The sequence below is a fragment of the Danio rerio genome, chromosome 1, assembly GCF_052040795.2.
Source record: "Danio rerio strain M-AB ecotype USA chromosome 1, GRCz13ab, whole genome shotgun sequence".
Lineage (NCBI taxonomy): Eukaryota > Metazoa > Chordata > Actinopteri > Cypriniformes > Danionidae > Danio > Danio rerio.
The window spans coordinates 61,431,699-61,458,565 of NC_141021.1; the positions used below are offsets into that span (position 1 = coordinate 61,431,699).

The 26,867-nt window shown below is 39.3% G+C and overlaps 4 protein-coding genes across 11 annotated transcripts; all 4 read right to left on the bottom strand.

Moving 5' to 3' along the window:
• Positions 1-258: 258 nt before the first annotated feature.
• LOC147847114 (microfibril-associated glycoprotein 4-like) lies at positions 259-1,876 on the bottom strand. The gene is made up of 5 exons (XM_087238315.1): positions 1,812-1,876; positions 1,490-1,693; positions 1,323-1,419; positions 761-928; positions 259-680 (listed from the first exon to the last, which is right to left on the bottom strand). The coding sequence occupies exons 1-5, from the start codon at positions 1,812-1,814 to the stop codon at positions 424-426; spliced, it is 729 nt and encodes a 242-aa protein (XP_087094441.1). The 5' UTR covers positions 1,815-1,876; the 3' UTR covers positions 259-423.
• A 3,576-nt stretch (positions 1,877-5,452) lies between these two features.
• On the bottom strand, positions 5,453-11,124 carry LOC141375426 (microfibril-associated glycoprotein 4-like). 7 transcript variants are annotated; one of them, XM_087238253.1, is made up of 8 exons: positions 9,047-11,124; positions 7,873-8,699; positions 7,668-7,734; positions 7,543-7,563; positions 7,238-7,441; positions 7,070-7,166; positions 5,944-6,111; positions 5,453-5,865 (listed from the first exon to the last, which is right to left on the bottom strand). In XM_087238253.1, exons 4-8 carry the CDS (start codon positions 7,546-7,548, stop codon positions 5,609-5,611), a joined length of 732 nt encoding a protein of 243 aa, XP_087094379.1. In that variant the 5' UTR covers positions 7,549-7,563; positions 7,668-7,734; positions 7,873-8,699; positions 9,047-11,124; the 3' UTR covers positions 5,453-5,608. The 7 variants fall into 7 exon arrangements, with proteins under 7 accessions (XP_087094379.1, XP_087094378.1, XP_087094376.1 ...); XM_087238252.1 differs by lacking the exon at positions 9,047-11,124 and having other exon boundaries at positions 7,668-7,782; positions 7,926-8,067; XM_087238250.1 differs by lacking the exon at positions 9,047-11,124 and having other exon boundaries at positions 5,453-6,111; positions 7,873-8,469.
• Positions 11,064-15,310, bottom strand: LOC147847115 (microfibril-associated glycoprotein 4-like). 2 transcript variants are annotated; one of them, XM_087238248.1, is made up of 5 exons: positions 15,246-15,310; positions 14,924-15,127; positions 14,757-14,853; positions 11,567-11,734; positions 11,064-11,485 (listed from the first exon to the last, which is right to left on the bottom strand). In XM_087238248.1, exons 1-5 carry the CDS (start codon positions 15,246-15,248, stop codon positions 11,229-11,231), a joined length of 729 nt encoding a protein of 242 aa, XP_087094374.1. In that variant the 5' UTR covers positions 15,249-15,310; the 3' UTR covers positions 11,064-11,228. The 2 variants fall into 2 exon arrangements, with proteins under 2 accessions (XP_087094374.1, XP_087094373.1); XM_087238247.1 differs by having other exon boundaries at positions 11,064-11,734.
• A 5,169-nt stretch (positions 15,311-20,479) lies between these two features.
• On the bottom strand, positions 20,480-26,727 carry LOC555374 (microfibril-associated glycoprotein 4-like). Its single transcript, XM_087238316.1, has 6 exons — positions 25,293-26,727; positions 24,971-25,174; positions 24,804-24,900; positions 23,510-23,580; positions 20,947-21,046; positions 20,480-20,867 (listed from the first exon to the last, which is right to left on the bottom strand). The coding sequence occupies exons 1-6, from the start codon at positions 25,293-25,295 to the stop codon at positions 20,611-20,613; spliced, it is 732 nt and encodes a 243-aa protein (XP_087094442.1). The 5' UTR covers positions 25,296-26,727; the 3' UTR covers positions 20,480-20,610.
• Positions 26,728-26,867: the final 140 nt, after the last annotated feature.

Below are 26,867 nucleotides of genomic sequence, written 5' to 3' on the forward strand. Positions count from 1 at the left end.
TAATTAGTAATGATCTTGAAATATGTTGTGTTAGTCACGTGGGCTACAGTACAGTGTAAACTCAAGTGCTCATGAATTACAGCATTTTATCACCTTCAAATCAGTTGGATGATGCAAAATGTGTGTTGAGAGAAATGCATTCATTATTCACATTCAGGATTGTATTTATAGGGAAAGTTAATTGAATATGAGCTGATTTCCTCATTCACTGTTTCTGATGTCCACTGTGGAGACAAATAAATCCACATCAACACGTGATGCCTTTCATTGCAGGAGTTTATTCAAATTCATTATTGATTTGTTTGGAGAAAATTGACCCAAAACAAAAAGAAAGACTGTTAACACAGTAAGCAGACAGCAGAACTTAAACACTTAAGCCTTAATGTTGTTGCTTAGTTGTTTTTGTTTTGTGTCTGTAAATATTTAAGACACAGGTTTGATCTTCATGGTGATGAATTTCATACCAATTTCAAAATTGTTCTTCCAGGTGTACCAAAAATTTCCAATGGCAAACAAGGTCTTGTCTTCTCCCCCTAAGTACACACCATTGGGGTTTGCATGATGACAAGATCCATGCCAAAATGCCCCGAGAAATTGTTTGGCGCAGCTCTTTTCATAGGTGTCTTGGTCCTTGTCATATGTGCTGAACTTCTTTCCATTGTGGTAGAACAGTGAGTCGCCTGCAGAGAGGAAGAACATCAATGAGGACAATAAAAAAAACAGAAATGAGTTTTCTTGAGTGTGAAAGAAAGTGTTGTACCTGCTCCTCCATCAGTGAATCCAGAAACCTGCAGTTTATACCCTTCAGCTTCAGAACCCACAGAGAAGGACGAGTACTGAGCGAAACCTCTCCTTCCAGTAAAGTCCTCCAGATCCACTCTCAGCATGAACTTCTTGTGGCTTGTCAGCTGGTAGAGGTTCTCCAGCCCTGTACACACACAATTTGTTTTTGTGAATTGTGGAGACATTCAATGTTTTCTATTGTTTTTAAACTGTACAAACTGTATTTCTATTGCCCTTCTCTATCCCTAAACTGGAAACTGAACCTGCATGCATGCATAATTGAACATCCTCTAGCTGTACTTTCACATATTGTATGCTTGTGTCTTGCATTCAGTCTTGTGGACACAAAGTTAAGCAGCTAAACCACAATTAATAACAGAATCAAACGCTCTCCATCACATTTAAGCATTTTACATTAATATTCAGTTTACTGTACATGACACATTTGTTTTATATCATTAAAGTTTAAGAGAAAAATGAAGTGACTTGATTATCCAGTAAAGGTTATAAGTTCAGTCATGACCCATAATGAGACTCACCCAGCCAGTATTCGCCCTCCACATTCCCGAATCCTCTCTTGTACTCTTCCCACGGTCGATAGAAGTTAATACTGCCGTCCATTCGTCTCTGAAACACCTGTGATGGGTTGCATTTATCAAAATGAAGGCTGAAATCATTAATTATGCTTTATATTTATATTTCATACCGTCCATCCTCCTTTATCTTCATCTTTCCCACTTGAAATCATCTGACAGTAAACCCAGACAGGAATGTCGCCGGCTGGATAGATGGAGTAAACCCCACTGACAATGTTTTCTGATTTGTTGAAATCAGAACAGTCGAACGGCTTGAATCCAGAGACAACAGACGCCGTGAAAACAGAAAGCAGAGCCACGACGAACACCGTCATCTAGAGAGAGAAACAGCACTGATCATCAGCCTCATTCATAATCAGCAAATCACACTCGTTACACCAACATTAATCAACTACATTGATTATCTGTGCAGAACTCAAGAACTGAACTCACCATTTTTGTAGTCAACCGAGGCTGAGATGTTCAGATCACTGGATCTCCTTCAAGTGCTCAATGCTTTATTGAGACAGTTGATCATTCTTTTATACTCATTCTTGAGTTGTGCAATAATATTTAAAAGAATATCTCTGTGGCTAATGTTAGGAAATGAACTGTTTGTCCTTTTGACACTGAGTTTTACAATGAACATTAGTGTTTGTACAAATGAATGTAGTAGCAAGATTCAGGTTTGCAACTGGGGAAAAATAGCCTAGTGGTTACTGCATCAACATATATCACCCAGGTGCTCATGGCGACCAAAGTTTAATTCCTGTCTCGAAGTCTTTGGCCGATCCTTTCGCTTTCTCTGCTCCTTCTACTTTCCTGTCTGTAAATCTCCACTGTCCTGTCATTACAGGTAAACCCCCCTAAAGTAATATATATATATAGAATATGAGATAAATAAGAAATGTATCAAGGTTGCCTTTACAAATGCTCTGGAAATAAACAGCATGTACTTCTTATACTTCCAGCACAACTTGCACCTTGTCAACTCCTCAATCAGCCACATTGAATCCCAGGGACAGTGAGTGATTTGATTGGTTGAGAACAGAGCCTGGTGGATCCATGCTGGGATTTTGAGGGTCATAGTGAGATCAGGGCATTTTAGGCGTGAAGCACTGGTGATAGCGTCCTTGAGCTTAGGCAATAGCTCCACAGGACAGAGTCTAGGACTTTGCTTTGGCCAGCGTAGTGTCCAGAGCCTCCATGCTGTGGACACTACGCTGACAGATACAGCAAGCCTTCTTGCCACAGCTCATTCCAGATGAGCTGCACTATCTGAGCCACTTGTGTGGGTTGTAAACTCCTCATGTTACCACTGGAGTGAAAGCACCGGCAGCGTTCAAAATTGATTGTCGATCAGTGTTGCTTCATAAGTGTGCAGTTTGAGTTAACAGAAGTGTGATTGACTTGGACTTACATTGTGTTGTTTATGCGTTCCCTTTATTTTTTGAACAGTGTATATTCAAATGTAAGACTCCTGCTTTCTGTTAAACCTGTATTGCAAAACTGTTTATCCTTTGCATGAACTGAAATGTTGCGCAAGTCACTCACTTCTGTCTTCATCTCCAGCAGAGATCAGTGAGAGCATCTGTCATCTCAGTCACTTCTGCACTGCATAATGTTGAGATACTAACTAGTGGTCATGTACATGTTATGCAAGAGTATGTAGGCAAATTGTCCACAACATCAGAAAAGACCGTGTCTGTTAGCTGGTGAACGGACCCATCCTTGGTTAAAGCACAAAATCTTGCACTAGGTAAAACGTTATTATTCAGTAGTGGAAGATGTATGATGCCTAGCTCACAGCAAAGTAAAGTAATCCAGATTTCTGTTGGTGAACCCACAAAACTTGCAGGACTAACCTGAACCAAACCAATGTAAACTGATTATCAGAACATCAGTCCATCAGGGAGTGTGAGAGTTCGTCCTCTGGTCAGGAAGGGTCAGTGATGCATGCACTAATGTGTCCTGAAAGCGGTCAAACATTTGAACATGAAGTTTATTTAAACAATACGAGCAGGTACACTATATGCTGTGATTATTAGAGTCCGTGAACACTGGAACTGCATGCAAAGCTACTGTAGTTAAAACACACATCTTTTTAACAAGAAAGAAATGGGAACAAATGTAATCGTTAAATAAGTCAAGCAAAAGGATCGATTCATAAACTTAATAAAAACACTTACACCACCAGCCTCGCTCCTCACCCACGGCTCTTGGCCCACCCACACTCATTACAGCAGGGGTGTCCAAAGTCGGGCCATGAGGGTCAGTGTCCTGCCGATCTTAGCTCCAACACACCTGCCTGGAAGTTTCTAGTATACCTCGTTAGAGCTTGATTAGCTGGTTCAGGTGTGTTTGATTGGGGTTGGGGCTAAACTCTCCAGCACACTCGCCCTCCAGGACCGATTGTGGACACCCCTGCATTACAGCATCCAATGTGACCAATCATATCATCTTGCGCTCTGTGTTGGCAGTCGCAGTGTGTAGTTTTTTGAACGGTGCACATGATGGTACACTGAAGAGTATGCAACTTTGTGAATGCTATGTTGGACCTACCTTGTGCACTTGACACATACGTATAAACTGGCTTTAAGTTGTCCAGAGTGAGGTATGTTGAAGGAAAGTAATGTTGTAATGTAGTGAGTAATGGCTGATTGAGGAGTTGACAAGGTGCTGTCTCTGGTGGGTAGATCTCCAGGCACAGTGAGTGATGTGATTGAGAAGAGAGCCTGACTGATCCATGACTGTACTCACCTAATGTGGCTTTGTACATATTATAAGCAAGTGAGATTAGAAGTTGCCTGATGAAGGGAGTTTTGAGCATAGTCAGACTAGCCTAGGAACTGTTTCTTGAGCTCTGGTGGCCGAGGCAGAAAGGCCACAGAAATTGTTCAAGGTCTTCTGGACCTTTATCTCCATCTGCTCATTTGACTGTGGATGGTATCCAGATGATAGGGCCATGGACACACTTGTTATAACACTTGGGAAGGACTGATGTGAATCCACTCAACTCTTCTAGAGCAAGCTTGATTGTTTGACCTCATGGTTGCTGATGTCATACTGCTGTAATTTATCTTCACTAGGGTCAGCCCTCTAGAGAAAAAGGCACAGGGATGAAGATGAGCTGGTTTAACCTGTTGCTGAGACTTTGAAAGGTGTAGTGAGATTAGGGCGAGTTAGGAGTGATGCACTGGCGAATGCATCCTTGAGTCTTGAAAATGGCCCCACAAAACTGAGACCTTCTGGGCTTGTGATTGATTGATTTAATGTATTGAATATGACAACCTCTTGTGCTTTATTAACACCTACCTCAACACTAAATTTACCCCTTACAGTAGCCCCAACCATGTCACTGGAAGAAGAGTAACATTCTGCAGTTTCTACAGATGGTTTGGTGATGGAGGTCTTGATGGAAAGGGAATTGGCGGGGATGGTCTGGAGTGAATAAAGAGAGGGTAGAGGGAACTGAGGGAAACCACTGATGGAAATACTGTTTTCACACCCAATTTCAGAAACGTGCCGGTCTTCCACAAAATGAGCCGGATTATGATGCACCAATAACATGCTGGACTTCACAACAAGGAGATTGATTTGTTTATTGAACATTAAGATGACCCATGCAAAGTTGAATAAAGTGTGCAGATGTTGTTTCTTTCATCAACTAAATTTTGTAGGTGGTTCATGTATTCATGTTTGAATTTGTTCAGTAAAATGTTCCCTTAATATCTACACAGTCAAGAAAAAAGTGAACAGGTAGAAAATATGTGGAAATATTTATCTAAAGAGAGCATTAGCTATGTCCTTGATATATATATATATATATATATATATATATATATATATATATATATATATATATTGTGTCTTGCTCGTGTAGGTCTTTTGTATAGTGTAAACTCGAGTGCTCTTAAATTACAAAATTTCATCATCATCAGCAACTCAGCTGGTTAATGCAAAATGAATTACTCATGCATTATTTATATGCAAGTTTGCATTTATAGGGAAAGTTAATTGAATATGAGCTGATTTCCCCATTTACTGTTTCTGGTGTCCACTGTGGAGACAAATAAATGCACATCAACACGTGATGCCTTTCATTGCAGGAGTTTATTCAAACGTGTTAATGATTTGTTAAAAAGGTCATAAATGACCCAATACAAAAAAAGACTGTTAACAAACTAAGCAGACAGAGCAAAGTAAAAATCTAAGCCTTATTTTTGTTTTATTTTTGTTTCTGCAAACATTTAAGACACAGGTTTGATCTTCATGGTGATGAATTTCATACCAATATCTAAATTGTTCTTCCAGGTGTACCAAACATTTCCAATGGCAAACACGGTCTTGTCTTCTCCCCCTAAGTACACACCATTGGGGTTTGCATAGTGACAGGCTTTATACCAAAATCCTCCTAGATACATTCTGGCGCAGTTCTTTTCAGTGTTGTCTTGGTCCTTGTCATAGGTGGTGAACTTCATTCCATTGTGGAAGATCAGTGAGTCTCCTGCAGAGAGGAAGAACATCATTGAGAAAGATAATTCAACAGACATTAGTGTTTTCAGTGTGAATGAAGGTTTTGTACCTGCTCCTCCATCAGTGAATCCAGAAACCTGCAGTTTATACCCTTCAGCTTCAGAACCCACAGAGAAGGACGAGTACTGAGCGAAACCTCTCCTTCCTTCAAAGTCCTCCAGATCCACTCTCAGCATGAACTTCTTGTGGCGTGTCAGCTGGTAGAGGTTCTCCAGCCCTGTTCACACACACACACACACACACACAGACACACACACACATTTGTGAGGACATTCCATATGTTTCTATTGTTTTAATTCTGTACAAATTGTGTTTTATATTGCTCCACTCTATCCCTAAACCCAACCCTCACAGGAAACTGTGTGCAGTTTTACTTTCTGAGAAAGCTCACTCTGTACGGTTCATAACCTTTTTCTGAAGTAGGGACATCAGCAATGTCCTCATAATTCACAATCTTCATGTAATAACTGTGTCTATCATTCAGTCAGTCAGACAGACGGTCATTCGACAGCGGCCTCTGGTGGGTTTTCGTAAGAACAGCATGGGAGTGAACGGCACTCGTGAGAGACATTTGAGATAAAAAAGCAAACACAGTGGCCTCTCATGGATTCGCGAAAACAAAAACTGCAGATATACATTCCTCCCGGGATCCATGTCTCAATATCCAGAAACGTCCACAGGACTTCGCTTTCAGAATGAGTCTGGGTTTCCTGCTGCAAATGTGACGGCAAGTGAACTTTTTTATTGGCTTGTTTAACCCTGTCTTACCAGTCTAGTCCAGTGTTAATATTTTAGCTAATGTTTCCCTCTCAGAGTGTTTTTTAGTTTTGATTTATTGTAAAAACAATACCCATCCTTATTACTCCACTTGTAACTCTGTGTATAGATCACCACACCTTCCACTCTTTTTCTGCTTTATTTTACAAAATGGTAATCAACTCCTGCTGTGATTATATTTTAGTGAATGTCACAATCGTTTAAAAGAGACAATAATATGATGAAAGTGCATAAAACTGTGTTCAGACACATGTGGTGTCTGGTTTGAGGTTAGCATCTTGAGCTAATGCACCACATTAATGCAGAGGTTCTCCAGCTCTGTTCACACACACACATGAATAACATCTTGAACCAGACACTGCACATTAACATTCACACAGATGGATGTAAGATCTCACCCAGCCAGTATTCCCCCTCGGTGGTCCCGAATCCTCTCTTGTACACTTCCCATGGCTGATAGAAGTTAATGCTGCCGTCCATTCGTCTCTGAAACACCTGTGATGGATTACATTTATCAAAATGAAGATTTTTGTTTATTATATTTTTAATAATTATGTTTTTCATACCGTCCATCCTCCATTCTCTTCATCTTTCCCATCTGAAATCATCTGACAGTAAACCCAGACAGGAGTGTCGCCGGCTGGATAGATGGAGTAAATCCCACTGACTGTTTGTCCTGATTTGTAGATTTCAGAACAGTCGAACGGCTTGAATCCAGAGACAACAGACGCCGTGAAAACAGAAAGCAGAGCCACGACGAACACCGTCATCTAGAGAGAGAAACAGCACTGATCATCAGCCTCATTCATAATCAGCAAATCACACCGACATCATGACAGAAGTAAAAACAGACTCTATAATGTGAACTTACTGCCATCTTCTCAGTAGATCTCTGTAAACCAAACCCAAAAACACTCAGATTATTGCTGTTTCTGGTTATTTTCCTGCATTATTCTGTTGTAGAAGAGGTAAAAGAGGAATAAAACAGTAACTCACCGTTTGTGTTCAGCCTTGTGTTCTTCAACGTATCAAATAATAGATTTAGATATCAGACTCCTCCTTTCTGTTAAACCGACATTGCAAAACTGTTCATCCTTCACATGAACTGAATCTTAAAGTGTCATGTCATGCTCCTCTTATTATTTAATGGCTTTTTGTTTTATTGGAAACAATCATGCAGGAAAATTCAGAATCAACACACCTCTGACATGAGGACAAAATGCTGCTTTACTTTTAGCTGAATTATAGAAACACATTCGCAAAGTTGTCGAGTCACTTCAGTCTTCATCTCCAGCAGAGGTTTTTATCAGTGAGAGCATCTGTCATCTCAGTCACTTCTGCACTGCGCAGTGTTGAGATACTAACTAGTGATCATGTACATGTCATGCAAGAGTATGTTGGCAAATCGTTCAGAACATCAGAATGGACCCTGTGTTTCTATCGGTCAACTGATGAATGGACCCGTCTCATTCCCAGGTTTATGCCCAAAATCATGCACAAGTTCAGGTTAAAAGTCAATACTCAATGATGTAAATGATGAATGCTCAGGGTTACCAGCTCACACCAGACACTTTAAAGTGACCTAGCTTTCTGTTGGCAAACCCAAACAACCTGCAAGACTAACCTGAACCAAGTGAATGTAAATTCATTATTATAACGTCAGTCCAGTAGCAAGTATGACAGTTCGTCCTCTAGTCTGAAAGAGTCAGTGATCCTGGACATGCTACAGAGCTTTTAACATGCACACCCAACCCCATCCCTAACCCTACTCCAACCCCACGGCTGTTTGCCCACCCACACTCATCACTGCGCCCAATCCGACTAATCATATCTTGAGCTCTGTGTTGGCAGTCACAATGTGTAGTGGCACTTTCTGAGCAGTGCACATCAGGGTACGGTGAAGAGAATCTGTGAACAGAATGCCGGACCTACCTTGTGCACTTGACATAGAAGTATAAATTGGTCTTAAGTTTTCCAGAGAGAGGCATGTTGAAGAAAGTAATGTGGCTGATTGTCAAAGTGCAGTTCCTGATGGTTAGATCTCCAGGCACAGTGAGCGATGAAGTGAGCCTGGCAGGTCCATGACAATACACACCCAGTGTGGCTTTGTACATATTGGAGGCAAATGAGATTAGAAGTTGTCTGATGAAAGGAGTTTTGAGCATAGTCAGACAGGCCTAGGGACTATGCCCAGCGGGTTTCCTAAGCTCTGGTGGCCGAGGCAGAAACTCCACAGAAATTGCACAGTTGTCCCAGAACTTCTACCCCGATCTGGTCATTTGACTGTGGATGTTATTCAGATGATAGGGCCATATTCAGACTTCTTATCAGTGGCGGGGCAGTGACAGGGGGCCCGCGTGATTAGGGGGCCCCACGTCGTCGCGATTTTCAATAATTGAAAATCCGGCAACCGCAATAATCAAACTCTTGGGAACAACTGTGGTCGGAACCAAAGTTCACAGGTCTGTACGTGTTCTCTGAACTTGTGGTGGTTTTCGGTTTTTCTCTTCATGAATCAAACTCAGTCTGGAGGTTATGAATCTCAGAAGAGTATACTTTATTGTCGACAACAAAGGAGAATTTTCAGAAGACCCCCAGTAGCATCTCAGTCTGAAAAATTCTGTCTCACTGATGTTCTGGCCTGCTGAAATACTCTTTTACAACAGTTTTTTCCTTTGTTCTCCATATGTCACACAAGATCCCTCCTAGTTTAACCCCTGACCCCCATTTCCACCTAATAACCTCTATTCTCATCCATTTCCTAAGACACCTCAGGCTTTCTACCACTCTCTTCTCATCCATTTCTTTTGACCCTTAGTTGTTTCCTCAGGCCATTTCCCCTTTCTAACTCTACATAGCACCTTAATTGTTTTAATGGTATGCAAGTCTACAAGCAGATTATACACATACAGTTTGAATATATAGATTAACTTCACACTTTAAAGAGTATAAAATTCACTTCAAACTCCTCTCAAGCGCTGGACAACTTCATTCTGATTGCTTGCCGCCGAACCGCATCATACCATAACGTACCTCCGCATTTTGCGCTATGCCACTGCTTCTTATAGTTGGTTAACACTGTGAATGACTGTTGGGAATCTTCCAGACAATGCCTCCATTCTTCTAGAACAAGTTTGATCGGGATGACCTTATAGTTGCCGATGTCATACTGCTCTAGTTCCTCTTCACAAGAGTGTTTTTTAGAGAAGATGACACAGAGATGAAGATAAGCTGGGTTCACCTGCTGCCGGGACTTTGAAAGGTTTGATGGGATCAGGGTGTATTAGGAGTGGTTCAGTGATGAAGCAATGATTTTGGCAATGTTGATTTGGCAATGCTTCCACAGGACAGAGACTAGTGTTTCACTTTAACCAGGCTGGTTAGTGGCCTGGTGATGGAGCTGTTAATAATATGTCAGTCCTTTATGCTTCTTGGCTATGTAAAGAGGCTCAGTGCAGCAGGGAAGTCGAGGGTCAGATGTAGCTTTGTTATTGGGCATCTTTAGTGTATTCCTCATGGCCGGAGGAATGGAGGCAGGAGAATATGAGGCAAGTATGCAGGAGTATGGAGGCAAGAGAAAATGAGTTGTGTATTAAATGGAGGCCAGCTCCAATGTGTGGGACTTGAGCGGGCTGAAAAGTGCGCTGTAGAGACCTTCTGGGCTTGTGATTGATTGATTTAATGTATTGAATATGACAACCTCTTGTGCTTTATTAACACCAACACTAAATTTACCCCTTACAGTAGCCCCAACCATGTCACTGGAAGGGGAGTAACATTCTGCAGTTTCTACAGATGGTTTGGTGATGGAGGTCTTGATGGAAAGGGAATTGGCGGGGATGGTCTGGAGTGAATAAAGAGAGGGTAGAGGGAACTGAGGGACACCACTGATGGAAATACTGTTTTCACACCCAATTTCAGAAACGTGCCGGTCTTCCACAAGATGAGCCGGTCGTCCACACATAAGTGTGCAGATGTTTTACTTTCACCAAATAGACTTTGTATGTAGTTCATGTATTCCGGTTTGAATTATCTTAAATGAAATGTGCCCTAAATGTTTGCACAATCAAGAAAAAGTGGATGTATTGAACAGGCAGAGAGTACATAGAAGCAATGTTTTATAATATTACGGGATAATTAGTAATGATCTTGAAATATGTTGTGTTAGTCACGTGGGCTACAGTACAGTGTAAAGTCAAGTGCTCATGAATTACAGCATTTTATCACCTTCAAATCAGTTGGATGATGCAAAATGTGTGTTGAGAGAAATGCATTCATTATTCACATTCAGGATTGTATTTATAGGGAAAGGTAATTGAATATGAGCTGATTTCCTCATTCACTGTTTCTGGTGTCCACTGTGGAGACAAATAAATCCACATCAACACGTGATGCCTTTCATTGCAGGAGTTTATTCAAATTCATTATTGATTTGTTTGGTGAAAATTGACCCAAAACAAAAAGAAAGACTGTTAACACAGTAAGCAGACAGCAGAACTTAAACACTTAAGCCTTAATTTTGTTGCTTTCTTGTTTTTGTTTTGTGTCTGTAAATATTTAAGACACAGGTTTGATCTTCATGGTGATGAATTTCATACCAATTTCAAAATTGTTCTTCCAGGTGTACCAAACATTTCCAATGGCAAACAAGGTCTTGTCTTCTCCCCCTAAGTACACACCATTGGGGTTCGCATTGTGGCAGTCTTTATACCAAAATGCCCCGACATATATTCTGGCACAGTTCTGTGTATGAGTGTCTTGGTCCTTGTCATATGTGGTGAACTTCTTTCCATTGTGGTAGATCAGTGAGTCGCCTGCAGAGAGGAGGAACATCATTGAGGACAATAAAAACAAAAACAAATGAGTTTTCATGAGTGTGAATGAAAGTGTTGTACCTGCTCCTCCATTAGTAAATCCAGACACCTGCAGTTTATACCCTTCAGCTTCAGAACCCACAGAGAAGGACGAGTACTGAGCGAAACCTTTCCTTCCTTCAAAGTCCTCCAGATCCACTCTCAGCATGAACTTCTTGTGGCGTGTCAGCTGATAGAGGTTCTCCAACCCTGTTCACACACACAATTTGTTTTTGTGAATTTTGTAGACATTCAATGGTTTCCACTACGTTTATTCTTCGCCATGCCAAAATTGATCCCACCACGGCTACATTACAGCTCCTCATTCAAAACATTCAGTCGTGTTTTTTTAATAGCAGGTGATAATGGCACTAAAACATATTAAAAGGCAAGTGAATTATAACAGCACAAACTTTTCTGTAACCGTAGTAGTGCTGTGTGTTGTTTGTTTAACCCTTTAAGGTTACGTCCTGACTGACTGGCTGACTGACAGGTGTGTGATGCGTGAGGCCAGCAAACACGACGTATAGCCATTTCACTTTACTTCAGGACGCATGATGCCGCTCTTTAGGTCTATTAGAGACATTCATAAATGTTCCTAGCAAATCTAATAAATGCTGGAGACATACTCGTTACATAAACACACTAAATCTCACTTCAGCTCAGTTTATATGAGAGCGCACAAGAAGATCTGAGCTTGAGCAGCGTATATTTGAGGGCGTGCGAGAAGTTTTGTGCACGAGCAGAGGAAATCGGCACACAAGCAAAGAGATTCACATGCTGTAGGCTATTACATAAATGCAATCTTGACTTGTTATACTGCGCTCAAGACATTTGTCTATTGAAATAAGGCCACAGGTAGTTGGTAGAGGTGTGTAAAAACGGCCTGCCGCCACAGCTGGAAAATATCCTAGAGGAAACCCTGCAATCAGTGTTTTCTATTGTTTTTAAACTTTACAAACTGTATTTCTATTGCCCTTCTCTATCCCTAAACTGGAAGCTGAACCTGCATGCATGCATAATTGAACATCCTCTAGCTGTACTTTCACACAGGGGCGTTGCTAGGGTCGAAAGGGATAACCCCCCCCCAAACCAAAAAAAAACCCTCTTTCATAAGTTGATCTACTCTAATCTTAATATTAGGATTAGAGATGGTTTAATGATAAATAAATGGTTTTTGAGTTGACAGTCTATAACAATAAATTGTGAAGCTTTGTGACTTTGTAACACCAAAAAGGAAAAAAATTGATAAATTACCCACTTCTTATTTACTATTCTGATATGAGCCATATCATATGCCCCTTGAGCCTCCTATCTCCTCTACTGATTTGTAGTTTCTGTTTGTTTTATGAAAATAAAAATTTCTGCATGTCTTCAAATCTGAAAATATGATTTATTTTATAGACCAAGTTGTTATCCAATGTTATACAAAGCTACACACATGTTTATTTGGACAGAGTGATTAACTGAGTTGTAGTGTTGTCAAGATACTGGAATTTCTAAATTCAATACCTCGCAAAATATTGATATTCAATGGGCTTTTTTAAACAATTTTATCAAAAATAGTACAAAAAAATAAAGATTTAAATGCTAGAAATGTGTTTACTTTAAATTTCTTTAAAGGGAGATTTTTAGTTTTCCTCAGGTTGATGTGGGCATTGTAGCATTTTGAATGCATGTAATGCCTGTTTCATTCACACTTGAGCAGAAATTCCATATATGCCTCACAAAAGTTGTAGAATATTCCAGGAAAACCCTAATATTATGGATGAAGGAATCCAGCTATTGCTGGAGTTGAATGAAAATAAGATCTGAATAAACATAAAAAAGGCTTAAACTGATCATTTACACGACTGTGACAATAAATGTAGATTTTAGTCAGAATTATTTGCCCCCCTTTTCATTTTATTTCCTATTTTAAATATTTTCAAAATGATGTTTAACAGAGCAAGGACATTTTCACAGTATGTCTGATAATACTTTTTCTTCTGGAGAAAGTCTTATTTGTCTTATTTAGGCTAGAATAAAAGCAGTTTTACATTTTTTAAAACCATTTAAGGGTCAAAATAATAAGCCCCTTTAAGCAATATTTTTTCCCGATAGTCAGCATAAACTATCGTTATACAATGACTTGCCAAATTACCCTAACCTGCCTTTAAATGTCACTTTAAGCTGTATAGAAGTTTCTTTAAAAATGTCTAGTCAAGTATTACTTACTGTCATCATGGCAAAGAGAAAATAAATCAGTTATTAGAGATGAGCTATTAAAACTATTATGTTTAGAAATGTGTTAAAAAATAAACGGGGGCCCGGGGGCATTAGGTATTTTCATAAGAAAGTCGATTTATAATCCGCTGCTAACTGACAAAGCATGTTACTGTAGAATATAGCCATAAAATAATATGCTAGATACATGAACTCACTGTGATTTAACTATTACAGAAGCAGATGTGACTGGCTATATCATATCTAGATAAAGATGTCTATATATATATCATATCTAGAAAGCAAGTACAATTTACATTTTTCTGACTAATTTGCATGTATTTACATTAATGTGCAGTTATGTTATTTCACCAAAACTACACACATTTTCTGCTGTAAAAACAAATATTAAGCTTCATCTGTAACTTAGCTAGAACTATTCAGTTTTGCGAAACAGTTGTATTATTACCTCATCAGCTTCAGCTGCTCATAATAATGAATGATGTGCAGTGGCGGAATATTTTTAAACCATGTGACAACAGAGCCACTCCCACCTGCCGGTAGAAACAGGTACTGCTGAATAGATTACTTTTTAAATACCCGACACAAACGCTGCTTTAGGTAGAATACGCGTGATATACACGTGTTAATTGTCAGAACTTTGATAACAAAATAAATGTTATACAACCTATTTTTATTTAAGTGCAACATATTTCAAAAGATCAGGGGCTTTTGACAATACATCAGGGGCTTAAGCCCCCAAAGCCTTCCCCCTCGCAACGCCCCTGCTTTCACATATTGTATGCTTGTGTCTTGCATTCAGTCTTGTGGACACAAAGTTAAGCAACTAAACCACAATTAATAACAGAATCAAACATTCTCATCACATTTAAGCATTTTACATTAATATTCAGTTTACTGTACATTACACATTTGTTTTATATCATTAAAGTTTAAGAGAAAAATGAAGTGACTTGATTATCCAGTAAAGGTTATAAGTTCAGTCATGACCCATATTGAGACTCACCCAGCCAGTATTCACCCTCCACATTCCCGAATCCTCTCTTGTACTCTTCCCACGGCCGATAGAAGCTAACACTGCCGTCCATTCGTCTCTGAAACACCTGTGATGGGTTGCATGTATCACTCTGAAGGCCAAAATATTTTATAATTATTCATATTTATATTTCATACCGTCCATCCTCCGTTCTCTTCATTTTTCCCACTTGAAATCATCTGACAGTAAACGGAGGCAGGAATGTCGCCGGCTGGATAGATGGAGTAAACCCCACTGAGAGTTTTTCCTGATTTGTAGATTTCAGAACAGTCGAACGGCTTGAATCCAGAGACAACAGACGCCGTGAAAACAGAAAGCAGAGCCACGACGAACACCGTCATCTAGAGAGAGAAACAGCACTGATCATCAGCCTCATTCATAATCAGCAAATCACACTCGTTACACCAACATTAATCAACTACATTGATTATCTGTGCAGAACTCAAGAACTGAACTCACCATTTTTGCAGTCAACCGAGGCTGAGATGTTCAGATCACTGGATCTCCTTCAAGTGCTCAATGCTTTATTGAGACAGTTGATCATTCTTTTATACTCATTCTTGAGTTGTGCAATAATATTTAAAAGAATATCTCTGTGGCTAATGTTAGGAAATGAACTGTTTGTCCTTTTGACACTGAGTTTTGCAATGAACATTAGTGTTTGTACAAATGAATGTAGTAGCAAGATTCAGGTTTGCAGCTGGGGAAAAATAGCCTAGTGGTTACTGCATCAACATATATCACCCAGGTGCTCATGGCGACCTAAGTTTAATTCCCGTCTCGAAGTCTTTGGCCGATCCTTTCGCTTTCTCTGCTCCTTCTACTTTCCTGTCTGTAAATCTCCACTGTCCTGTCATTACAGGTGAAACCCCCCTAAAGTAATATATATATATATATATATATATATATATATAGAATATGAGATAAATAAGAAATGTATCAAGGTTGCCTTTACAAATGCTCTGGAAATAAACAGCATGTACTTCTTATACTTCCAGCACAACTTGCACCTTGTCAACTCCTCAATCAGCCACATTGAATCCCAGTGACAGTGAGTGATTTGATTGGTTGAGAACAGAGCCTGGTGGATCCATGCTGGGATTTTGAGGGTCATAGTGAGATCAGGGCATTTTAGGAGTGAAGCACTGGTGATAGCGTCCTTGAGCTTAGGCAATAGCTCCACAGGACAGAGACTAGGACTTTTTTAGGACTAGGACTAGGACAGATGTTTGTATCCAAAGTATTTTACAAATACGAACAATAAATGTACTGAAAGCAACAGAACAAAAAGTGTAAATACTATTATCAATTTATTGAATGCATAGAGAACAACAACAACAAAAAAACATCAAATAAAATAATACACACAAATACAAAGATATGTGGAACACAAATACAGATATGATAAAAGCTGAAAACCTGTAACTATTAACTTCCATTGTATTTGTTGGTTTTCCTACAATTTCTAAAAAAGATTTTCAGCTTTCTTCATGATATCTTTATTAATGTAAAGAGTAAAAAATAAACTCATAAAGGCTTAGAATCACTTGATGGCAGGTAAATAGTAAGTCACATTAAATTTGTTGGTGAACTATTTAGCTCAAACTACTGATTGACTTAATGTTTAACTTTGAGCTAAAGCACTTGTCTCGGTTCTTTAAAGGATTATTCAGTTCAAGTAATAACTGCTGACCTTGTGTTTGGTTTTGATGTACCAGTTTTGTTATTGTGAAGAACATAAACAATAAATGAGTTAACAACACATTTTAAGTCATCCTCCATTTATTTACATTTATACAAATGATATTTTTATTCAGGCACTGAGGGAAAAGTCATTTCTGGAGAAATGCATCATACTGTTTACATAAGACAGGATGAAACATCAGCAAAACAAACTCATACATACAGCGAAAGAAAACAAAGTTACAAAAATGTAAAGGAATTTGTAAAGAATATTTAAGTTAAGCACAGAATGCATTTATACATCTGGGCTTTTAACTCTGATTGGCAACTACAGCTCTTCTACACTACAGTTGAACGCTGGTTTGTTTGACAGTTACAATCCTATGCTCTCCCTGCTGAAAAATCCAGCCTAAACCAGCCTAGGCTAGTTGGCTGGTTTTAGCTGGTCAACCAGGCTGGTTTTAGAGGGGTTTTGGCTATTTCCAGGCTGGTTTCCAGCCATTTCCAGCCTGGTCTTAGCTGGTCAGGCTGGGAGATGACCAGCTAAAACCAGCTTGACCAGCCTAGCCAAGCTGGCAGTCCAGCCAAAACCAGCTATATCCAGCTTAAACCATGCTGGTCAAGCTGGTTTTAGCTGGATTTGGCTGGTCATTTTCCAGCCTGACCAGCTAAGACCAGGCTGGAAATAGCTGGAAACCAGCCTGGAAATGGCCAAAACCCCTCTAAAACCAGCCTGGTCAACCAGCTAAAACCAGCCAACCAGCCTAGGCAGGTTTAAGCTGGATTTTTCAGCAGGGTAATGCGACATCTTCACCTTCACAAGGGAGTATCATGTTGATGGCTCAGTGCTTGTTATTCAGATTTTGTGTGTGTTTTTACTGTTTGGTACTTCAGCATCATTCTTGCTACAAAATCCATCAGACATCCTGTATCCTTCAAGTTCACACAGCAGCTGTCAGTTCTCCTCCAACAGGGGGTTTACTTCTACACGTGTCCGTACACAATTTATATTCAGTTTGTCTCAGCTACCTCCTTAGTGTAGTGTCTCCTCATCAGTGTCTCTCACCAATTTCAACCTCACGTATCTCCTTCTCAGCATGTTGTTCATCCACATCTTCAGCTGACTGCAGTGTTGGTTTTCGTTCCCTTCTCTTAATTTGTCTTGCAGAGTTTACAGTGTCTGTCTGTGTAGTTTCTGTGTGGCCCAGATGTAGAGATGCTGCTCAGTCTGGGTCAGTCTCCATCATCTCATATGCAGCTTGGCTGGCAATGACAAAGTTAGAAATGTATATACAGCAAAAATATAACACATAGAAAGAATAAGTAAAACGTAAATGTACTATAATGCTACATGCTTTTGGAAAATGACATATTTGAGCATAGGAAACCTGAATAGAATTTCGAACTTTTAAGCATTAACTCCCAGAAAGAACATTTACATAAGTACATTAGTGAATCATAGATATATACACTAGATATCGCATAGGGACCCTGAGCATGCGTCAATAGCGCCGCCACATTGGTACAGGGCTCCCAGGACAAATGTCATTCAACCGCACTAGTCAAGACAGTGTTATTACGTGAAGATGCGGGACTTTAGCGCTGTCTACAGGAGCAAACAAAGAAAACAAAGCACAAAGGCAGAACACTTCATAGGTAATATTAAGTTTTTTATGTTTTTGTATGTTCTGAACTTTTGTGCTAATCAGGTAACGTTATTGATAATAGATAGTCACTTACAGCATTCACTATAAGTCAAAGCAGCTCCCACTCATTCTAAACACTCGGCTTATGCTCGTCTTGTTGAATAAAATCAGCAAACAATGCAAAAGAAATATGACCAAGAGATGCTGCGCTGCCAGAAACATGTATTATTGTCGGCTAACGTTAGTAAAAGAGTCGTTCGGGGGATTCATTCACAAACGAATCGCTCCCTCCGTCAGTATGAGCAGTGAAAGCAGGAGAGGAGCTGTGTTTCAGGACATGATTAGATCAGATTTAACAGGGAGGGTGAATAGTACATTTCTGTACACACAAACACAAGCTTTTTGTCAGGAATGGCCGTGCGGTCACTGATCCATCAATGTAGAAAAGTGATGTGAAACTATAGTTTTCATAATTAGAAGATAAAAATTACATACTAACATCCAGGAAAACTCCCCATCACAGATATATGTGTATATGTGTATATCTCTGGCTCTAAGGGGCCCTTTCATTGATCCCTGCAGGGGGGCCTCCGCATTTTGCGCTACGCCACTGTATATATTCAAATGTAAGACTCCTGCTCTCTGTTTAAACCTGTCTTGCAAAACTGTTTATCCTTTGCATGAACTGAAATGTTGCGCAGTTGCCAAGTCACTCACTTCTGTCTTCATCTTCAGCAGAGGTTTTTATCAGTGAGAGCATCTGTCATCTCAGTCACTTCTGCTCTGCATAATGTTGAGATACTGACTAGTGGTCATGTACATGTCATGCAAGAGTATGTAGGCAAATTGTCCACAACATCAGAAAAGACCGTGTCTGTTAGCTGGTGAACGGACCCATCCTAGGTTAAAGCACAAAATCTTGCACTAGGTAAAACATTATTATTCAGTAGTGGAAGATGTATGATGCCTAGCTCACAGCAAAGTCACTTTAAAGTAATCCAGATTTCTGTTGGTGAACCCACAAAACTTGCAGGACTAACCTGAACCAAACCAATGTAAACTGATTATCAGAACATCAGTCCATCAGGGAGTGTGAGAGTTCGTCCTCTGGTCAGGAAGGGTCAGTGATGCATGCACTAATGTGTCCTGAAAGCGGTCAAACATTTGATCATGAAGTTTATTTAAACAATACTAAATGCACTTGACACATATGTATAAACTGGCTTTAAGTTGTCCAGAGTGAGGTATGTTGAAGGAAAGTAATGTTGTAATGTAGTGAGTAATGGCTGATTGAGGAGTTGACAAGGTGCTGTCTCTGGTGGGTAGATCTCCAGGCACAGTGAGTGATGTGATTGAGAAGAGAGCCTGGCTGATCCATGACTGTACTCACCTAATGTGGCTTTGTACATATTATAAGCAAGTGAGATTAGAAGTTGCCTGATGAAGGGAGTTTTGAGCATACTTAAGCGGGCTGAAAAGTGCGCTGTAGAAACCTTCTGGGCTTGTGATTGATTGATTTAATGTGTTGAATATGACAACCTCTTGTGCTTTATTAACACCTACCTCAACACTAAATTTACCCCTTACAGTAGCCCCAACCATGTCACTGGAAGGGGAGTAACATTCTGCAGTTTCTACAGATGGTTTGGTGATGGAGGTCTTGATGGAAAGGGAATTGGCGGGGATGGTCTGGAGTGAATAAAGAGAGGGTAGAGGGAACTGAGGGAAACCACTGATGGAAATATTGTTTTCACACCCAATTGCAGAAAAGTGCCGGTCTTCCACAAGATGAGCTGGATTATATTGCACCAATAACATGCTGGACTTCACAACAAGGAGATTGATTTATTGAACATGGAGATGACCCATGCAAAGTTGAATAAAGTGTGCAGATGTTGTTTCTTTCATCAACTAAATTTTGTAGGTGGTTCATGTATTCATGTTTGAATTTGTTCAGTAAAATGTTCCCTTAATATCTACACAGTCAAGAAAAAAGTGAACAGGTAGAAAATATGTGGAAATATTTATCTAAAGAGAGCATTAGCTATGTCCTTGATATATATATATATATATATATATATATATATATATATATATATATATATATATATATATATATATATATATATATATATTGTGTCTTGCCCGTGTAGGTCTTTTGTATAGTGTAAACTCGAGTGCTCTTAAATTACAAAATTTCATCATCATCAGCAACTCAGCTGGTTAATGCAAAATGAATTACTCATGCATTATTTATATGCAAGTTTGTATTTATAGGGAAAGTTAATTGAATATGAGCTGATTTCCCCATTTACTGTTTCTGATGTCCACTGTGGAGACAAATAAATGCACATCAACACGTGATGCCTTTCATTGCAGGAGTTTATTCAAACGTGTTAATGATTTGTTAAAAAGGTCATAAATGACCAAAACAAAAAGACTGTTAACAAACTAAGCAGACAGAGCAAAGTAAAAATCTAAGCCTTGCTTTGCATTTAAGACACAGGTTTGATCTTCATGGTGATGAATTTCATACCAATATCATTATTGTTCTTCCAGGTGTACCAAACATTTCCAATGGCAAACACGGTCTTGTCTTCTCCCCCTAAGTACACACCATTGGGGTTCGCATAGTGACAGGCTTTATACCAAAATCCTCCTAGAAACATTCTGGCGCAGTTCTTTTCAGTGTTGTCTTGGTCCTTGTCATAGGTGGTGAACTTCATTCCATTGTGGAAGAACAGTGAGTCGCCTGCAGAGAGGAAGAACATCATTGAGGACAATAACTCAACAGACATTAGTTTTCTTGAGTGTGAAAGAAAGTGTTGTACCTGCTCCTCCATCAGTGAAACCAGAAATCTGCAGTTTATACCCTTCAGCTTCAGAACCCACAGAGAAGGACGAGTACTGAGCGAAACCTCTCCTTCCACACTGTTAACCCTTACTGTAGATTATGAAGTAAATAATTGTAAAATAGCCAGTGTTTAGCTGTAATGAAAGAAACAGTATTTTACTGTAAAAGGAGCAGGATTTGTATGAAATTCTTTAGTGCAAATAATAAATTACAGTAATTTACATTACGTACACATTACAGGTAGTAACTGTGACAATAAAGGGCAAATTACTGTTCAACCATTACTGCCCCATCTACTCTGATGCTTTATGTTGCTAATTATCGAGACGTACATTTTAAAGGCAGAAAACAATGATTTAGGCATCACCAGACACTCCCACAGGCTGTCTTATTCTTAACAAAAAAGTTTTAGAAGTTTTAGTTTTCAGAAAATGCTGGCCCTTCAAGGGAGCCAGGTGTTTGATTTGTTTACTGCTGAGTGTGCTCTATTCTCTGTCTATCAGTCCAGATGTAGTCTAATATGTTTTAGGCTTTAAATAAGAATCTACAATAAGTAAGTAAAATGTGTTCAAATTAATTTTGAGGGTTTCTAAAATAAGGCTGTTTTTTAAGTTACTGTATATTGTTGCTATCTTGAACTGTGTACTTGAAAGCTACATTGATAGCTATTTAGCCTCTCCTCATATAACTTCTTACATTACTTTTGTTTAAGTATATTTATTTATTGGATATTGCATATTGTCATAATGTACAGATGCTAACAGTTTCATGTATCTTTCTGGCAAATAAGCAGATTTTATGCACATAAAAACCATTAAATTCTATCACCTTAGTAAGGTAACATGTGCACAGAAATCATCACAGGGAATCACAAAAATGTGATACACATAACCATCCACACACAAAAGCTCCACTGTCAGGTCCCAGGTTGTGAGTTTGTTGCTAAGTATTTTTCAGAGCAGTGTTTCAACCTATGAATTTATATTAGAAACAATAAAAAAATTCGTTGTCATGAGATTTTTAAAGTAAATAAATAATAATTATAACAATATAAGATTAGATCCTTTGGATTTTCGGTGTTGCCGACTTTATTTTTGTTTTTTTTTATAATTATTTAAAACTTTTTATTGAGAATTGACAGTATGTGCCTGTGTTTGACAAACATGTTTCTATCTATATCTTTATCTATGTGTTCTTTTCATATGCTTATTTTATAATTATTTAAAAAAATAAAATAATTATTTTGTGTTTTTTGCTGTTCAGTTTTTTTATGCATGGTTCGCATTGAGGAGAGAGTAACACATTTCACTGCAGCACTTTCTGTGTGTTTGTGTGTGTGTGTGTGTGTATTTTATTTATTGCATATGTGATTGTGATAAATGTTGGAAGTTGCTTTAAAAGTATGCTATATACCAGGGGTGCTCAATCCTGTTCCTGTAGATCTACCTTCCTGCAGATTTCAATTGCTACCTATATCAAACACACCTGAACCAATTAATTAGGACCTGAACACCACGTGATAATTACAGGCTGGTGTGTTTGATATGGGTAGCAAATGAAATCTGCAGGAAGGTAGATCTCCAGGAACAGGATTGAGCACCCCTGCTATATACCATGGGGGTCAAACTCCAAGTTGCTGGAGAACTGCAGGGCAGCAGAGTTTAGTTCCCACCCTGCTTCAACATTACCTGTAGATTTCTAACGAGCCTTACTTAGTTTTATCAGGTGTGTTTAATTAGAGTTACAGATTAAAGTCCCGGTCACAATGCACTTTTCTCCCTATAGACTTCCATTCATACGCATGTGAATGGTGCAGACCTGGAATGCTAGCTTATGTGACAAATTTTAAAGTTTGCAGCATTGGAAAGTTCAAGCTTGGAGAACTCTGACCGGCAAAATCACATCATGTGATTGCTTGAGACTAATCATGATCAAACCATGACCTCTCTGAACAAAAATTATGGACCAGTCGCTTGCTTTTTCAATCTCTAATTATTTTGTTTAATCCCACTCCTTTTCACAGTGCCATATGACAGAATTTCGCATGCTCAAACATTAGTGTAACCACAGCCTTGCTGTGCAGACCTGTGGTTCTCAGTAATATGTAAGATGATATTTATATCTGCTGATTTGTTAATTTTGTTATACGTTTTGTTGTATATTTGTTTGCTGCCAAAACAATAAAATAAATGTCAATTTTAATGCCTTCTATTTTTAATAACAGGTAAGAATACTAATTAATTTTAGTAACACCTTGACATACTATTAATGTGTATGCAGTATAATGCTGTGAGTTGTAACACAACTCACATTAACTGTACACAACTGTACACAGTTTCCAGTTAGTTACCACTACTGCTCTATTACAGTAATTAACTGGCAACACTGTTGCCAGCCACTCACTGTAATGGTTCAGTTACAGTAATTAACTGGCAACACTGTTGCCAGTTACTTACTGTAACCAAACTTTTACAGTGAGTAGCTGGCAACAGTGTTGCCAGTGTTCTACTGTAAAAAAGCCTGGTAAGGTCTAACAGTGCAGTAAAGTCCTCCAGATCCACTCTCAGCATGAACTTCTTGTGGCGTGTCAGCTGGTAGAGGTTCTCCAGCCCTGTTCACACACACACACACACACACACACACACGCAAATTGTGAATTGTGAGGACATTCCATATGTTTCTATTGTTTTAAATCTGTACAAATTGTGTTTTATATTGCTCCACCCTTTCTGAGAAAGCTCACTCTGTACGGTTCATAACCTTTTTCTGAAGTAGGGACATCAGCAGTGTCCTCATAATTCACAATCTTCATGTAATGACTGTGTCAATCATTCGACAGCGGCCTCTAGTGGGTTTACGTAAGAACAGCACGTGAGAGACATTTAAGATAAAAAAGCAAACACAGTGGCCTCTCGTGGATTTGTGAAAACAAAAACTGCAGATATACGTTCCTCCCGGGATCCATGTCTCAATATCCAGAAACGTCCACGGGACTACGCTTTCAGAATGAGTCTGGGTTGCCTGCTGCAAATGTGACGGCAAGTGAACTTTTTTATTGGCTTGTTTAACCCTGTCTTACCAGTCTAGTCCAGTGTTAATATTTTAGCTAATGTTTCCCTCTCAGAGTGTTTTTTAGTTTTGATTGATTGTAAAAACAATAGCCATCCTTATTACTCCACTTGAGTTCTTCCCTGACCCAAAATGCTGACAGTAATCAAAAATACAAAGACATTTATGAGTGATTCCTGCACTGCAGGTGCATTTTATATAGTCTAGACAAAGCTTTAGAGCAGAAACTCTGGGTATAGATCACCACACCTTCCACTCTTTTTCTGCTTTATTTTACAAAATGTTAATCAGCTCCTGCTGTGATTATATTTTATTTAATTAACTTTTTCCACAAGCAGAAAAGAGTATCAGCATATAGAAGGTGCTCAGTGTCATTCACACAGCTACTAAACACCAGTGTGGTAACACGCATAATTAATTAAAGTCATAAAATAAACATTATTTATCAACATTAGATGTAACATAAATCTCTCATGTACATAACTGATGGGGAAACAACTAAAAAGATCCATATTAATGTCAAACAAATGCACAAAAAGTGATTTGCCATGCAGGGAATTCTGGGAAAGTCAATTTACGGTTATTCATCGTATATATTGAGGAAACACAACGTTAACCAGTTTACGGATTTGTACTGTAGCATTTTTACAGTTTTTTACCATTGAAATCACGGACAATTTTTACAGTGTATTGTTCCAGTTCAGGGTAAATTAAGTGTCTAGTCAAGGTTTTTTTTGTTCAGACGCGACCCAAAATGAGACTCACCCAGCCAGTATTCGCCCTCCACATTCCCGAATCCTCTCTTGTACTCTTCCCACAGCCGATAGAAGCTAACGCTGCCGTCCATTCGTCTCTGAAACACCTGTGATGGGTTGCATGTATCACTCTGAAGGCCAAACTATTTTATAATTATTATTATTTATATTTCATACCGTCCATCCTCCGTTCTCTTCATCTTTCCCATCTGAAATCATCTGACAGTAAACGGAGGCAGGAATGTTGCCGGCTGGATAGATGGAGTAAACCCCACTGAGAGTTTTTCCTGATTTGTAGATTTCAGAACAGTCGAACGGCTTGAATCCAGAGACAACAGACGCCGTGAAAACAGAAAGCAGAGCCACGACGAACACCGTCATCTAGAGAGAGAAACAGCACTGATCATCAGCCTCATTCATAATCAGCAAATCACACTCGTTACACCAACATTAATCAACTACATTGATTATCTGTGCAGAACTCAAGAACTGAACTCACCATTTTTGCAGTCAACCGAGGCTGAGATGTTCAGATTACTGGATCTCCTTCAAGTGCTCAATGCTTTATTGAGACAGTTGATCATTCTTTTATACTCATTCTTGTGTTGTAATAATATTTAAAAGAATATCTCTGTGGCTAATGTTAGGAAATTACCTATCCTTTTGAGTTTTGCAATGAACATTAGTGTTGGGTAACTATAAGAATCTTTGCAGGTACAGTACATGTCAACTTACACTAACCCCAACCTAACAGTCTACTTATAATCTAATTTAGAATTAGTCGGCATGTAGATGCTCTATAACCTAAATTCAACAAACAGACCATCAAAATCAAGTGTGACCTAGTGTTGTTACGAACTAATGGAGGAGGAGCCGGCCGCGGCGTACGACCGCATTCGAGTCTGGGGAAGAGTGGCTCCAGAAATCAGGTAAAACAAAAAACAGAATCCAAGAAATAAAGCGAACGAGTTTGTAACGGGGCGAGTATGCGGCGAAATCCAAAAAGGCGATCAAAATTGGATGAGGGCTTTTCTTTTTCTGGACGGATTTTGGAAATCGTCGCTTAGGTTTAGGGAAGGAGGAGGAGAAGGGTGGCTGGGTTGGCCGATTGTCCGGCCGCCCAGTTAATCGTTCAGTCATCCAGTTGTTCAGTCAGTCGGATAGACGGTCACTCGACAGCAGCCTCTGTCGGCTTTTCACGCGAAAAAAGCGCGGGCGTGAATGGTACGCACTCGTGAGAGGCTTTCAAGACACATAAAAGCCCGCAAAGCAGCTTCTCGCGGATTCGCGAAAACAAAAACTGCACAAATACGTACCTCCTGGGACGTATTTTGCTGTCTCCAGAAACATCCGCGGGGCTACGTTTCCAGAATGAGCCTGGGTTGGATGTATTTCAGTGTTGCCAAAGCAGGTGCGTGCGCGTGAGATAAGAGTTTCTTTATTACTTATTTTATAAGAAGATCTATATAAAAAACATTTCAATTCATAAATGAGTAATAAAAATATGATTTTTTATGTTGTCTCTACATTCCCTCCAAAATGTTTAGCTTTTGCACTTTATTTCAGACACTGCCAGAACAGCTTCTCTCCCATGGTGCACGACAACACTGAAGATTCTGTGCGACGGCCACAAGGAGCCGTACTCTGATATAATCATGTCCAAATATTGTGTGCAGTTTCCCCCGGGTTCCCCGGTTTCCTCCCACCGTCCAAAAACATGCAACTTACTGTAATTGATTAATCCATATTAGCACCATAGACATGCTGCTAGTCAGTTGTTATCTCTTAAGAGCGATCAATCACTATCTGTTCATGAGCTACTACAGCAGGGGAGTTCTCCACATCTACCTCCAGCTCAAGGACCTTAGGAGCTCAGGGCTCTAACACGGGTCAGCATGCCAAACACGCTTTATAATCAGTCATCAGCTGAGTGTGAACTCTTGAAAGGAAATAACTTTAGATGTTAGTTTTAACACATGTAATAACAATATAGGAACCGTTTCAAATAATCACATTAATCAAGTAATGAGAAAAGGGATAATGATTATTACATTAGGTGAGTACAGTCATGGAT

Bases quoted from the DNA above. Each gene is read 5' to 3' on its own strand.
- LOC147847114 (XM_087238315.1), bottom strand. The intron at 1,420-1,489 runs GTATGAAATATA...AACCCATCACAG, and splicing joins AAGATAAAGGAGGATGGACG to GTGTTTCAGAGACGAATGGA. The intron at 681-760 runs GTACAACACTTT...TCCTCTCTGCAG, and splicing joins ATTCACTGATGGAGGAGCAG to GCGACTCACTGTTCTACCAC.
- LOC555374 (XM_087238316.1), bottom strand. The intron at 23,581-24,803 runs GTGAGTCTCATT...GTGTGTGAACAG, and splicing joins GGAGGGCGAATACTGGCTGG to GGCTGGAGAACCTCTACCAG. The intron at 21,047-23,509 runs GCACTGTTAGAC...AAGGGTTAACAG, and splicing joins TGGATCTGGAGGACTTTACT to TGTGGAAGGAGAGGTTTCGC.
- LOC141375426 (XM_087238250.1), bottom strand. The intron at 7,167-7,237 runs GTATGAAAAACA...AATCCATCACAG, and splicing joins AAGAGAATGGAGGATGGACG to GTGTTTCAGAGACGAATGGA. The intron at 6,112-7,069 runs GTGAGATCTTAC...GTGTGTGAACAG, and splicing joins CGAGGGGGAATACTGGCTGG to GGCTGGAGAACCTCTACCAG.
- LOC147847115 (XM_087238247.1), bottom strand. The intron at 14,854-14,923 runs GTATGAAATATA...AACCCATCACAG, and splicing joins AAGAGAACGGAGGATGGACG to GTGTTTCAGAGACGAATGGA. The intron at 11,735-14,756 runs GTGAGTCTCAAT...GTGTGTGAACAG, and splicing joins GGAGGGTGAATACTGGCTGG to GGTTGGAGAACCTCTATCAG.